This window comes from Sparus aurata, chromosome 12 (assembly GCF_900880675.1).
Source record: "Sparus aurata chromosome 12, fSpaAur1.1, whole genome shotgun sequence".
NCBI lineage: Eukaryota > Metazoa > Chordata > Actinopteri > Spariformes > Sparidae > Sparus > Sparus aurata.
The window spans coordinates 9,527,665-9,542,701 of record NC_044198.1 but is presented as its reverse complement, the minus strand read 5'-3'; the positions used below and the strand labels follow the sequence as shown (position 1 = coordinate 9,542,701).

The 15,037-nt window shown below is 40.6% G+C and overlaps 1 protein-coding gene across 15 annotated transcripts in view; it reads right to left on the bottom strand.

Annotated features, from left to right (window-relative positions):
- The window catches only part of unc13bb (unc-13 homolog Bb (C. elegans)), a 71,471-nt gene that overhangs the window by 3,665 nt on the left and 52,769 nt on the right, over nucleotides 1-15,037 (bottom strand). For 10 of the 15 annotated variants that reach the window (XM_030435856.1, XM_030435860.1, XM_030435858.1 and 7 more), the window contains 19 exons: nucleotides 14,727-14,896; nucleotides 12,936-13,051; nucleotides 12,121-12,284; nucleotides 11,498-11,648; nucleotides 11,208-11,276; nucleotides 10,805-10,894; nucleotides 10,443-10,580; nucleotides 10,183-10,313; nucleotides 9,958-10,043; nucleotides 8,344-8,470; nucleotides 8,151-8,247; nucleotides 7,784-7,927; nucleotides 7,110-7,187; nucleotides 6,513-6,590; nucleotides 1,626-1,714; nucleotides 1,363-1,509; nucleotides 821-944; nucleotides 558-611; nucleotides 376-453 (listed from right to left, as the gene is read on the bottom strand). In XM_030435856.1, the coding sequence (XP_030291716.1) occupies nucleotides 376-453; nucleotides 558-611; nucleotides 821-944; nucleotides 1,363-1,509; nucleotides 1,626-1,714; nucleotides 6,513-6,590; nucleotides 7,110-7,187; nucleotides 7,784-7,927; nucleotides 8,151-8,247; nucleotides 8,344-8,470; nucleotides 9,958-10,043; nucleotides 10,183-10,313; nucleotides 10,443-10,580; nucleotides 10,805-10,894; nucleotides 11,208-11,276; nucleotides 11,498-11,648; nucleotides 12,121-12,284; nucleotides 12,936-13,051; nucleotides 14,727-14,896 (2,131 nt within the window). Of the gene's footprint in view, nucleotides 1-375; nucleotides 454-557; nucleotides 612-820; nucleotides 945-1,362; nucleotides 1,510-1,625; nucleotides 1,715-2,702; nucleotides 4,164-6,512; nucleotides 6,591-7,109; nucleotides 7,188-7,783; nucleotides 7,928-8,150; nucleotides 8,248-8,343; nucleotides 8,471-9,957; nucleotides 10,044-10,182; nucleotides 10,314-10,442; nucleotides 10,581-10,804; nucleotides 10,895-11,207; nucleotides 11,277-11,497; nucleotides 11,649-12,120; nucleotides 12,285-12,935; nucleotides 13,052-14,726; nucleotides 14,897-15,037 lie in introns of those variants that run through there. The other 5 variants (XR_003986216.1, XR_003986215.1, XR_003986214.1 and 2 more) reach the window with 5 other exon arrangements.

Below are 15,037 nucleotides of genomic sequence, written 5' to 3'. Positions count from 1 at the left end.
AACAGATGGATAGTCGGCGCTTACATATCAAGGAACAAGTGGAGGTTTGAATGTATTTTGATACAATAAAATGGTAGGAGTTATTTTAAACAAAGTGGGAAAATGTATGTGATTTGAAACTACAAAGAAGAACTCAATGTTAGTTTTCACCACAACACAATCGATTTAGCATTTTTCCACTTCCCGATCCCGCTTAGCAAACCGCCCACTTCATCTGCACGCTTTCCCCCGGCCCGTTAAATCAGATAACTTATGGCCACATGCTGCTTGTGTGACCTTTCAGGCCTCTTGATTAATGGATGAAGAGCTGATGGGGCTAATTTGACCCGTCTACCCTGCATCCTAATGAAACAGAAACCTGCAGTATAAACTGACCTTGATAGTGTCAAGTGCCACGTCCATGACAGCACACTGCCTGGGAGACAGGCTTTTAGCCTCTCCTGCCATGTGATCCTGCACATCCAAATGATGAGCAAAGAGGTGAGTTAATTCCACAGTAAGAGATTTGCTCTCTCAATGAGCCATATTAAACTTTTTTAAGACATAAGAAGCCATACCTTCAGTTTAGACAGCTGACCCAGTTCTTTTGCAGCTGAGAGAATCTGTGCACCCTGAAAAAAAGAGAATTGGTTGCTCCTCTTTTGTCATATCATTACTACACTTAAAGTACAAGTTCACCCAACAATTAAAATACGAGAATACAGCAGTACTGTTTTGCTGTGAAGCTCCAAATATGTTGTGTGGACTACAAAACTTTATCCAACTGCTGAGGCCAGCAGACAAACATAAGACTGATGAAACTGAATGTTGTAGAGCTTACAAAGGTATCGCTGCCCTGCGGAAGGACGATAGTCTTCTCCAGGCTGCTCATTACGATCCTCCACAGCTCCTTGAGCACACGCTTCAAAACGGTCTTCTCACAAACGGTGGCGAACAGCGTCAGCCTGCAAAACACAAACACATTCACACACAAGTGAATGAGACACGTGAGAGTGCTGCGATGCATTAATCCTAAATTGGTCCTAGTAATGTTAAACAACACAACCTACACAACAGAATAACTTGATAGGCAGTTGGGATTACACCTGTCAAAGTGGCTGAAAACAAAAAAGGGATCTAAAAGTTCACAATGTGGGGAAGAGAACACCAATCTAGTTAATCCACTCACCTCCCATCCAGGAAATCCATGAGTGGCCGCATTAATCCTAAATTGGTGCTAGTAATGTTAAACAACACAACCTACACAACAGAATAACTTGATAGGCAGTTGGGATTACACCTGTCAAAGTGGCTGAAAACAAAAAAGGGATCTAAAAGTTCACAATGTGGGGAAGAGAACACCAATCTAGTTAATCCACTCACCTCCCATCCAGGAAATCCATGAGTGGCCGCAGCATGTTGTCAGAGTCGGCATCCACCTGGTTTTTGTTGTTGGCGTTGAGCGGTCCTTTGATCTGGCACAGCAGGGACGCCATCTGCCGCATGCATTCATTGATACGACTCTGGAAACTGGAGAAAAAGAAAATGATCGACCAGCACGGATGCATGTGTGGTTACTGATTTAATTGGGAATGTACGTGTGTGAGTGTAGCTGTGTGTCTGTTTACAGCTTTAAGTTTGGCTACCTGTTCCCAAATGTGCTACTGAGCTCATCCAGCACGTTGTTCAGCTTCACCTGCAGGTCGTTCAGTATGTCACTAGCCTCAGAGTCCATCTGCAGAGAGGCAGGCACACAGAAGCCAAGGAGGGTTGAAATATGACTGAGGGCCATTTACTGCTAGCAGATTAGCACATTTATAGATTTTGAGGATCCTACGGAAAACTTAAAAATCCTGCTTTCATGATTAAAATGCAACCATTTATTCAAAACACAGATTTCAACAATTATAATATTTAAAAATGGTTCTTTAAATGTTTTTGTCGCTTAAATATTTCTATAACAGATGCTGACTTTCAAAACAGAAATATTAAACAAATAATACAGTCCAAAATAATTACGAAAGTAAACCAAGAAAAGGTCAAAGTGCGGTTTTCGCAGGCAAAAATTTTTTGTACATGTTGTGTCTTGATTTTCAGCTGGTGGACCTGGTTTTTCATTTTGCCTGCAGTCAATGGTCTGTATTTGTTTAATTTTCCTCTGCACAATGTCTGATCATTGAAAAATAATGTACCATATTGTCTCTTTATGAGAGTGAGACAAGTCAAACATGTTAGCTGTTCCTGAATGGTAACAAGACCATCAACAGTGAAATTAGTTAATTGCTTTTTGCATTAAAAAATGGTCAAAACACAGAACTGCAAAATGCAAAGAATATAATGAAAGACAGTAAATATGTGCTGGGAAACCTCAGGACACAGAGAACTTGACAGCATCTTTGGTTTCATATTTGTAGCTTTTGGCCAAAACACCAAAAATTACCTTTGAACTTCTGAAAGCTGCACTTCAATGCCAAAGCTTGAAGCTTCAGATAAAACCGAGAATTTAAGATCTATAAAAAAAAACTTCAAGCTGTATGTTACATCAAGTAACAAGCACGGAGGTACAGCCAGTCTGTCATGCTTACAAATACCAAAGGATACCAAAGGGATGACAGAGACAGATTGAGTTCTGTCATGTACTTTAATGTGTGTTTTCTACAGAGCCCATCATTGTAGTTTGTAAACAAAGAAAAAAGAGGTGAAACAATGCCAAGTAAACCCACCTTTTTACCAGCAGTCTCCAACTTTCAAAAGGGAGCACGTTGAAGAAAAACAAGTTTAATACCGCAGGAGATGTCTTAAAGGGGGCAAGTCTCACAAGCACAGGGTGAGGGAACAAATAGGCAAGGGAAAGATCCATGAATTACCTCCAGTATACCTAACCAAGGTATACCGTGGCATCATCTAAATAAGCACAGCCTGGAGGGGAGCTAAGTCGTATGGATGAGGCGGTGGTGTGGCTCATTAAGTCAATGATCCAACGGCCCTTTGATACATGGCTTGTCAGGGTGGCACGGCACCATTACTGAGGAGTGACTGAGGTGTTTCTGCTACGCAGCACAAAGGGAAGGCTTCAGGGGAGAAAAGGCAGCTAGAAATGGATGGTGTTGTGTTTGTAATGTGCTATATATGGTATGTTTTGCCTCAGAGTGTTTTTTGTTTTAATATTCATGAGTCTCTACACCTAAACTCACCTTCTTCTCTTCAAATGCACTTTCAGTCTACGACAGCGCAGTAAGGTAGAGGGCAACAGAGAACAACCTCAATTAACTCGAGTCATTCCCATTTGGAATTTGATGTTCATTTATATTTAGTGGGGAACTACGGAGGATTGATGGTCCAAAAGATAAACCCTGGTATGATGTAACCTACCTTTTCTACTGGTTCATCCTTCTTTACATGGTGGGACAATGTTTTCGAGATTTTTTTAAAAAGAGAAATTGAAATCACTGTCAAAAAAAGAGCGTCTCCAAAATCGACAACATCAAGTTTTTTGCACATTGGAAAGAACATATGCTGTATTTGTAACACTGGCACCCACCTTCTCCTTGTCGGCCTATTGCGGACAAAAAAAAAGTTAGAAAAGAAACACAAATAAAAAAAAATTAAAAATCAGATAAAATGTTCCGGAAAACCTTTGTTTTGGGGGAAATGAGTAACCAGTTTTGAGGAAAGGCCAGGGGAAAGGCCACTGAAAGAAGGTGAAAACTCGAGGTGGAAGTCACCACAGATGACGATAGAAACTGCACACAAATTCCACCATGATAACCACAGGGTATGTCGTGTATTAGTAGGACTGACTGTCACTGAGATGTTGCTGGGAGCAGGAAGATCGATGGACAAGAATGACAGGTTAAAACCACTTTCAACTCCAACAAACCTCAACCTCAATTTTCTCCCCTTCTTCCCCTACTTCCTCCTCCTCCTCTTCCTCCTCACTCTCATCAAACTAGGAGGGGCAGTGAAAAGACAACACAAACTGTTAAAGTTGTTGCTGCCAAATGTGACAACCATTCTCAGTAATGCTTGCAATTTCAAGCTAGTTGCAGCACCTGTATTTCCAGACAATGCATAACAAGTAGTTTTCAGAAGTAGTGACGTGAACATGCATATATGCAGTCATGTATCATACATGTCTGCATATACAGTGAACTTGCCTGCCATGCTAGCTTTCTATTGTTGCTCTAGAAAGGAGAGAAAGAACATGATTGTGACTTCACTATACCAAAACTATAAAGTCTTGTTATTTATCCGTTTTACCATACACCATGGAAAATAATAAGTTATTCTGGGCTCATAGAAGCTGCAGTTCCAATTTCTGCTACAGAGAAACCCAGCCAGACAGCAACATTAAGAGAGCTCCATCAAGTGGAAGCCAGCTGTTGAGATTACCACGGCTAGCTTCAGCTAAGGGGACAGACTGACAGATCTTCCTTAGCTGTAGAAGAAAATATCCAATTCTATGGATTATCGATACTAAGGTCATTGAGTTTGTTATTCCATATTGATACATGAGGTAGTAGAATGACGAGAAAGAAAAACAACCTTTACTAATAATTAGCTCAACATAATTCAGTAGCTGCCATCTTTGACTCTTACAAATTTCATGTGATTTGGTGCCATTAAGCTACCTTTAAACCTGATTAAAAATGTATTGAATGAGTTTATAAATTATATTTAATTAGACATATGTAACTCCAACTTGTACTAAAAAACACCTAGCATACATAGATTTATTTAATTCTGATAAGTAAAAGATAGTAAATAATCAAGATAAATTGTTTTAGATTAAATTAGTTAAAATGGAAAAGAAAGATGACAGATTGCATTTAATGGTCGAGTTTTACTATTTGCATCCGATGAAGAATGTCTTACAACATAGTGCAGTGTCAAACAAACACAATTATACAGACAATTTCAAGAAGTACTTTCTAAATGGCCTCCAGTCAGAGAGAAACTGAAAGAGAAAACTAAAACCTGACTTGGTGCACCAATATACCACTCAAGCAACTCACTTGCGCAACATCCTTTCACCTCTGCCACATCATGACATGATGCTTCATTAATTAATCAGCAAAAGTTTTGCGGTTTAATACGAGTCCAAGCAATCATTGTCAAACTTACAACAAGCTACCGAAGGAAAATTCCACCTTGAGTCTTTCCATAACCTTGCTGTGGGTATAGATAAATTACCCAACAGCCCTACTGGCATACACAGATACACAAAGGGTAGGTCGAGGTACACAGGGTACATCGGCTGTACAGTCTCTGTTCCTACCATTATTCAAGTGTTTTTCTTTTTCAGGCAAGAAGTGTGGCTAAAAATCGAGTGAAATATCTCAACACCTGCTTGATGAATTGATACAAAACTTTGCACATTTTGGTTCTCAGATGATGATTTCAAATAACTTGTATGATCCCCTGGCTTGTCCTGCCATGCTATTTGGTCCACTACTTCAGTTTATGACCAAATACTGGCTGAAGACATTCCCCCGTCAACCTACTTGTGCTAAGAGCTAATAAAAAAAAGTTACTAGAAAAGAACAGCTGAGCTATTGTAAATGCCTGAGAGGGGTTGGCTATGTAGGACTGTGAATCTACTAGACTCTAAACTTCAGTTCACCTACTTCTATCGACTCTAATCTGCTACCATCTACAGTACCCACCACAGCCTTAGCCTCCTCATCCTCAGTTACGGCCTTCTGTCCAAGTGAGAGGAAGAGGGGAAATAATCAATGTGAGAGTGTATGAGTGGTGTACTACACACCATTAAACTGATGAAACAACTGCACTTTCCTATGGACACATGGCTGTTTTAGCCCTGCTCAGGTTATGATGGAAACCTACCTCCTCCTCCTCCTCCTCCTCCTCCTCCTCTTCCACCGCTTCTTCATTTTGCTTTAATTGTAAAGTGAACACTGGTTGAAACTTAAGCTACAATCCTACAACTGAGCTAGCACTACCCAAACATACACTACACTACAGCTACATTAAAAGCATGGTAGGAGTCAAGGCAGATGGGGGTCACAGCTGACAAGGAAACTATTGATTGTCCTTACTCCAGCTACACTAGGAACACTAATACAAAGGACATGATTCAATTAAGTGTCTGCCTCAATATACTTGAGGGTATTAGGAAGCACAGGGTCTAATCTCTGTCAGTGTTGATCTATAGCACAGCATCAGAATATAACGGGACAGAATATAGACCTTTCTAACAACCCGAATGTAACATAAAATAACAGTCACAGCCTAAACGACTTCCACTATGGCCAATCTGCTTCACATGGTTTCAACTAGCACTGTTGTACCATACATACCCGTGCCTCCTCTCTGGCAATCTGATACACGAGAGGCACAAACACAACTGTTAAACAAGTACCTACCCCTGAAATATTGACTTTTTATGTTTAATTAGAAGTTGTTTCCTATAATTGGTAAGGCACTAACAGCAAAATACTGTCATCCATTGAGCATGACGCCCTAGCACATTCATTTTGTCTTCTCATCCATACTTTTGTCTTTAGACTTACCTGTTTGGCACCCATCGATTCAAACATCCTCTCCAGCTGGATTCTCAACTGCTGCACGTTATTCAACAGGACACATGGCTGCAAGATGACAGAGAGATTACACACATGAGAGAAGCTTTTCTGTATCTTCAAATGATTGCTGTGTAAAATATATTTTAAACACGGAATCTGAGAGATCGAACATTAATGTGATGCCGCCCCCCCCCCCCCCCCCCCCCCCCATTTTCAGGTTCATATTTTTATTTTGGGTACCTACTAGAAAATGTTTAATTAAAAAAAAAAATTTGCTGTCCATTGCTGCAGAACCTCTATTAACCCTCTGTCTTAACTCTCCATTTGGTGCTAGTCTTCTTAAGGCCCTACTCCTTGAAAGCCCAGTCTGCTCTGATTGGTCAGCTCTCACAGGCCAGAGCAGGCACACCCAGATTCTGAGTCTAGGCTATGCAGATTTCTTTGTGGATGGAGCATTTTTAATTTTCACAGTATTGATTTAGCACTTAGCCCTGCTGTTTATAGGCTATATGGGACCTTTCAAATGGCCTATTGTGCATAAACATAGAATATAGGTCATAAAATGATAAGGTGTTTACAACTTACAATCTTCTCCTTGTCGATATAAGAAGGAAAACTCTTGGTCAGAATGGCACTGTACTGAAGGAGAACTTTGGCAATAGTCTGTAAAGATGAAGAAGAAACACATTACAGTTGTGTAATGAACAGAATTGTATTCCTAACAATTAAACAGTTTAATATCCATTTTTACAATGTGACAGAGGGGGTTATATTACCCTTTTGGGGAATATATCTGAAATGTCATCTCTCCCAACTCAAGTATTAAAAAACATTACCAAAGGTCCCATAATGTGTTCTCTGACCTGCAGGAAGCAAATCCCACAAAACAAAAGTGTGCTGTCCCTCCGTCCCACAGCAGGGGAGTATTATGTCCAATTCAACATAATTTTTTAATGAGGAAATATCAAATTCACTTTACAAAAACATGAATGGGCCTCCAGACAATGCTGTAGCTGTTTTGTAATTTTCATCATATGTGATAGTTTCTCTAAGGAAAGAAAATATTCACAGTTTGGTGTTGCTTTTGGACGTAAAGGCCAACATGATCATTAACAGTTAACCCATTATAAACTGCGGATATTTTAGACCTAAATCCACATTTGACTTTCAATTACAAACAAAAGACAGATCAATGTGATGTACTTGAGAGATGGCTTTAAGTTTAGGTTTATTTTCATTAACCAATAAAGCATGCTCACCTTGGAGAAGCGGCGGCTGTACTGAGCCAAGACATTAGGGTCAGGACAATCCAGTTTCCTGATGATCTCGAAGCTCTGGTTGAGCTGTGTGAAGATGTCCACCACAGAGCAGGAGAACAGAGCATGCTCAGACGTCTGCTGGAACTGAGACGGTGTGGGTCGGGCACAAAAAAATACAAAAACAATAAATAGTTTTTTACCATTTTTCAAAATGTATAGTGCTGAAACAGATCTAAATGCTGTAAAACAATCTTCTGAAGCCCATGCACTGATACTTTGTGTGTGTACAGAAACATGGATTTTAGTTGGTTAAATTTATTTTTGGCAGAGGCAACAATGAATCAAAGTTTAACGTTAATGTTCTTACTCCATCTTTTTTGTCTCTCTCAAGGGCTCCATGCATAAACTCCATCGATACGTCCTCATTTTCATCCAACCACTGCAGCACAAACTGTACAAACCATCTACAAGGGAAAATTAAGACAACCAGAGTTATTTTCATTATCTCTTTTGCTTATAGAAAACATGAATTAGCCTATGGGTGGGTCCAAAGCACTTACGATGGGTAGTCGGGAACAACGGCTGTAAAGTTTGGCAGCTCCTTCACATATTCATTGTAGAGCCACTTGACCTTAAAGTGCAGGTTCATATAGTCGGTGCTCTTACACAGTCTGTGCTTCTCATGCTCTGCAGATAAAAAAGACATGAAGAAGAGCCCCTTTTATTGTATGTAAGCTTATGAGAAAATGGCCCAACTTTAACTACTTCTCGCTTGATTAATACCCTAGTAAATTATTTCCTAATGAGTTTATGTTCTCAATCACTAGTTTTAAGACTTCTTCAATACAGCATGATAGGTTTTTTTTCTTAAATCATGGACCAATACAGTGAAAAAAGACTACCTAGTGATTGACAAGTTGATGCAAGTCGTACTCACTCATAGATACCATCAAGACCCATGTATAACTCCTTGAGAAATCAAAGGAAATATGGAAAAACAACTTCTCTGGCAATGTTAAAGACAGAAAGAAAACAATTCCAGATCTCTCCCTTTATCTAGATCAACATCAATGATTAATGGGGTCTATTCTGAGCTGAGACCTATTCTCCATCCGCAAATCTATTCAATAGCTTTTGTGTAACCCTGGTCACAACCCACCAACAACTACACGGACAAGGGTGGAAACATAACTTACTTGGCGGAGGCAACAAAGACAAGGTCTTTGTAATGCATTCCATCCCATTTTATGTATTCACCCAGAAATGTACGTGACTTGACACCGATACTACCGCAGCAGCTGACTTAATACAAGTCTTTACTCATAATTTCTGGTTTTCATTGCAATGACAGCAACAACGTCTTCTATTTAAGCCATATGAGCTGAAGAAAGTAACTGGGAGAATTTTGCGCAAGCATTAATAATAATGAAAAGCTCCGACCAGGCACATGAGTATCTTTTCAGTTCTTTACTTAAAACTACCACTACTCCCAAATTGGAAGAACTCTTTGGTAAAGCCTCTGGAGCGAAATCTCTTAGGACTCATTCCATATGAAGATTTTCCATCACTTTTTATATTACTGCATGATTGAAAATGAAAGAGTGACCTCTTCTGTACTGTAGTGTGTGAAACAGTGATGGTCTCTGTAGGGGTTTCATCTTGAGGACAGGGGCTGGGATATAAAGCTGACTGCCTCTGGGGACTGGTGCTGCTGTTCAGTACAGTACAGAGGAAAAAAAATCACTGAGAGGCTCCTGGGAGACATAAGCTCCTTTCGAAACCCTGCCCAGTTATTATATCGCTCTTTCACTTCTTCCATGCCTCTGCATCAATTCCATCCCAGAATTTCTCTTCCCTTCTTGCCATTTCCAGTTTTAGAATAATACAATAAGGAGTGTATGGTATGGCTCTACAGGATACTGCAGAAACAGTTCAGTGACCTGGGAGCAAAAGATACATTACAATACCTCTAGTATTCATACTACCTTCGAGGTCAAGTGTGTAGGATTTGGTGGCATCTTGCCGTGAGGTTGTGGATTGCAACTACCTAAATACCGCCCTCCACCCTCCCCTTTCAAACGAGTAGGAGAATGTATGGTGCAGCAAAGCTAGCGAAAAACACAATAGACCCTCTCAACCACAGTGACGGAGATCTGACAATAAGTGTGACTTACCCTCCATACCATACTTCATATCTTGAGCAAACATTGTCCACATGACCTCTGCTGACACCTTCCCCACATTCAGTTCTTGAGGAAATCTGAAAGAAATTTGACAATTTGATAAAACCAAACATACCAAAACATCATATGCCTCAGTATCATGGTTCAAACATTTGGAAACAGGTATCAAAGAAAGACATCTCTTCCTAAGCTGCCAACAGGAACACTGTTACTCACTGGTTGAGAACAGGTGTGTACGAGTTCCTGTCTTCTTCAATGATGGAGACGATGAGCATGATGAGTTTGGGCCAGAAGTCCAGGTTCTTGATGCTTGGACCCTGCTCCTCCAGCGGGAGCTCCTCCTTGTTCTGGAATAGAACACAAAATTGTCAGAGACTTGATTCACACAATCAGTATAATTGTAGACACTGTGATGGCCGGCAGTCAGGATCTAGGCAGTTAAAATGGCCCAGAAGGAGGATTAGTATGTGACTCACTGTGTCCACAGGCTGGTACTGTCTGCTGTACAACTCATGGCAGTTATTGAAGATGTAGTCATATGTAGAGTTGAGGCAGGCCTTGACACAGTCCCTCACCACCTGGCTGGCTCTGGGCGGCGACTGTAGCTCCTGGACCTGAACACCCGATGGAGATAATGACACTGACTGAGTGACTGCAGACAATAATTCACAACAACAACATACAATACTTTACATCTAGTTTTATCAGATGGTAGCTTCGTGGGCAAGCTATGGTAAAATAGCCCATTTAAAAATCAACTGATAACCATTCGCAAAGATCCCATATAGAGCAAGTGCAGTTAAAAGAAAGATTTAATACATAAAACACTGTTAGAGACCTTCATCCTGAAGAAGGTGATGCTGGTTAGAAGATCAACCGTGGATTTCAAATCCTGCAGGCGATCCTTACTGCTCGCAGGAAAGTGATTCTGCAAACAATAAAGTTTATATAAGCTTCATTTGGGAAAATTCAATAAAATGAATGACCATTATGCTTATGCACACTCTCTTCCCCTGTATTAGACTTGAAATATACTTTAATATACTTGCAGACAGCCATTAAAGGGGTACTATGCAGTTCTGGAGAAGAAATTCAAACTCAGAATGATCTTATTTACAATATTAATGAGGTAATAATATAAACTCAAGCTTATTTCATTATTCAAGGCAGTTATATAACTTTTCATTACAATAGCCCTTATTAATTGCAGTGATACTTGTTCAGTATGATCCAAATCTTACCCTGTAGGTTGAGAGGTCAATGCGCAAGGAGTTGTGCAGCTGGTCTAAAAGCTTGACAAAGCGTTCTTTCTGTATAGCGAATAGAAGAAAAAATAAGTTATGAGAGATTCTTAAGATATGAGTATTAAGGGGAAGGAAAAAAAGAAATGTACACGAGGAAGACAGAGGCTAACAGAGAAAAAGGAAAAAGAGACAAAAATACGGACACATTTTGTGAGTGTGTCTTTGTGTGTGTAGGTGTGTGTGTATGTGTGTGTGCATGCGTGCATCTGTTCTACAGTAAAACAAACCCCAAAATTGGAGGCAGCAAAGCGGTCGGAGGCGGACACATTGGTGGAAGCTGTTGTGTGGGCGTAGAAGGCATTGATGTTGGCCAGCAGGGTGCTCATCACTGCAGGGACCCCAGGACACATGTACTTAGACGACAGACAGGCAAAGTGGCTGGAAAGAGAAGCACAAGCAGAGCTTGATAAATAAAATTACTCACAATTACATAGACCTTTCATTCATACTGTAGCTGTGCCTTTATTTGCTCAGCCTGTGTCCTCTCAAGGGTCTTGTTTTCACCTAATGATCCCTATTAGAAACAGTCATTTCACCTGCCCATCAGCTAGCTGGCACGTTTAGGCTGAAGGATGGCCCACTGGAGTGTGCTCTCTGTGAATGATGGGCCCAGCTAACAGGCAACTGTATGGAGCATGACATTTCATTGAGACAAATCCATCCTCAGCCCATTTATAATTGATTTTTTTTTTCATTTGGAGGCCAACAGGGAATGACAACAGCATTGAGAGGCACTTCAGTATGAGAGTGAAATGCAGAATGGGAGACGAGGGACTAGTGAGGGGGATGAACATGCACATAGTCAGGTAGTGAGAGACTCCCTCTGTCCACTGTGATAGCTCAGACTCACGTCATGGCCTGGTAGATTGACTCAATCCCATAGCGCATGGCAAACTCGTCTACTATTTCCTGCGCCACATCGTCAAAGTAGACTTTCCATGCATCGTCCCCACGAGCTTCTGGGATTTTCACCACACCTTGGCCCAGCACATCAGTCGAGTGGTGAAACAGGTTCTGTAGTGGACAGGTACACTGTGTTATTGTCATTTCATTGGCATTATTAGACCTGAACCAATTCTGAGGAGTATGTGGGATGGAACATGCTGTATTTCATAAGCACAGGCTTTTTATTAAAGTCAGTCTTTTTATTAAAGTCAGTCACATCCACAGGCAACCTGCAGCAAAAGATTCTGGCATTTTGTTCTTAAATGTCCTTTAAAAATGAGTCCTTTTAGACACTAAAAACCCTGTGAGATTTAAAATGAAAAAGAACAAACTGTTGATTAATTAAAAAATCAGTGTCCAGTGTATATGACAAGAATATAAAATATAATTCAAGGAAAACAAATCTTGTGTTTTATTGTGGGCAAAATCAAACAAGTTTTAAATACTTAGCCTTCATCAGTGTGATAACACAGAGCACACAAGTCACTAAATTGGTGAGGAGCTGATAATCAGCGATGATGGAATCCATCTGTGAGTACCCGCCCCAAAGACGGCTTCTTAGTGTGAAAGGGGTGTGACTGCAATACAAAGCTGTTTAATTAAAGAAATTGTTTTCCAAGGGGGCTGAAGTTTTGTTTGCCCTTTAATTACCTGACACAGGCCTGAAATCTTTAGCCTAAGTAATATTACTTATGTTTATGTTCTTCATTAATCAAATACCTCATGCAAACAGGTGTATTGCACATGGTATGGAGCCACTTTCTCCTCTCCCTTGATTTCCACATTGATCTGGAGGCGAATGGCACCTGACACAGCTGACTTGTCCGTCCTCTTCTCTGTAAATCAAACCCAAATACATACAATCTTGATTCATAACTCCACTCCACTTGGACACAGAAAACCAGGTCTGTTAACACAACAGTAATAACACACAATTAACGTGGCAGTTCTATTGTAGTGGGTTCTGTTTCCACAGTTTGATGGCAGTGCCGAGCCGGCAACGCTAATAGAAGTCCTCCAGCTGATAGTGAAGGAGACAATGGCAGTGGGCTGTGTGGATCTGCGCCTGATCACTGAAGACACTTGAGCTGGAGCTTCTCTGGAGGTGGAGTGCTCGGCGGCTCACCCCTGCTATTTGCCCTGACAGGCACATCATTAGGGGTAATTTGTACATGTCGGCAGAGCGGTCGATTTCCGACTCGAGTGCTGCTACTTGATAATCACACATCAGGAGGAGAAATGGGGGGAGAGTAAGAAAGGGATCCAAGCACCGGAAGATAGAGATGGAGAAAAGAAAATGTTTGAAATTGATTGGGAAAATTACATGACCGATCATTAATTTTGCTTGGAATTCTAAATTTCTAATGACTCAGAGTCAAGGATATTAAATTGAGTGCTTCATTTCTCAATGATGAAACAACAGCGGATTTATAGACACATTTATATGCAGTGTCATGCCGTCCAGTGGAAGATTAATAGTCGCCATGGTGAAGTCTATTTCAGCACTTTAATCAAGTAGAAACAAAACATGCTTTGGATTGAGATCAGGGTAGTATGACACAGTCCCTGAGGCAGCTAAATCAGTCAATTAACCCCAGGAGAGTGTTTATGGACCAACAGTGTGTTGATGTATGGATAAAAGCTGTTTGACAACACAGGAGATGCCAAATAATAATTGAGAAATATAATTCCAAACACAAAGCAGTTTATCCGCGTGAAAGAAACTAACAATCAGGAAGAGATTTTATCCAGAGGTGTCCGATCTACCTTTATTTGTGCTGTATAACCAGTGCTCATACAAAATAGCACAAGGGAATAACAAAGCAGCCCATATGTGCTAGTAAAACTGTATTCAGGTCTCATCCTAATGAAAATATCTTCACCCCCAGTGGGCATTATCATGAAACAAGTTATTTTTCCTGAAATGAGAAGAACTGTCAGCAGGCACAAAGGGACTTCATCAAATAAGCTTGCCAGGGATAGCCAGCATTATCATGCAGGCCAATATGAGCCTTGGGGCCACTTACTGCTTCAAGCGAAGAAGATTTGGTTAATGAGGTTCAAACAAACCACTGACTGGACTAACTGAATATAAAACACTTTGCACCAAACACAAACAAGGGAAGACTGTGTGTCTCATCAGAACGAGATCAATCCTTCATTTAGAGAAAGTAATGTAGAATGAAATCCAGATTTGTGAAGCTGATTCCCTTGAGGCTGACCAACCTGCAGTATCTCATGACCAAAGGCCCTGGTGGAAAAATATCTTTATTTTGTAATCTTCTTTTGTGGATCAAAGAGGTTATTTCTTATCAGTACACCACTGAGGGGAAATAATGTAACTGTTACTCTCACTGCTGCAGGTTGTAGCAGCTACGGGAGGTTATTCTAAAGTCCCTATCATCTAATAAATACACCAATAAGCAAGACGCACAATGAGCATATCTCACTCCTCTTCCTGGTGTACCAATAGTATGCTTCTTATGTCCATAAACCCAACAGTATACTGACCAAGGTTGTACCAGACATCCATTTCTCCACTCAGCGTTCGAACTTCAATTATACTCTGGCCTAGGAAATCATCAGATTCCCTCTTGAGACGCTGCTTCACCCTCGACTTGATGTCATCATCCTCGTCCCACACACGCACTTTGATCCGGTCTGAGGAATTGTGACACTCACTAGTGAGAAAAGACAGATAAAAGGTAATAGGGTTGGTTCAGTGTTTATGAAGAAGAAGCATGAAGCTAAAACTTCAGACTTTGATTCATAAATCCTACCTCATTGCAATGGAGGCTTGCTATTTCATGCTATAGACACTC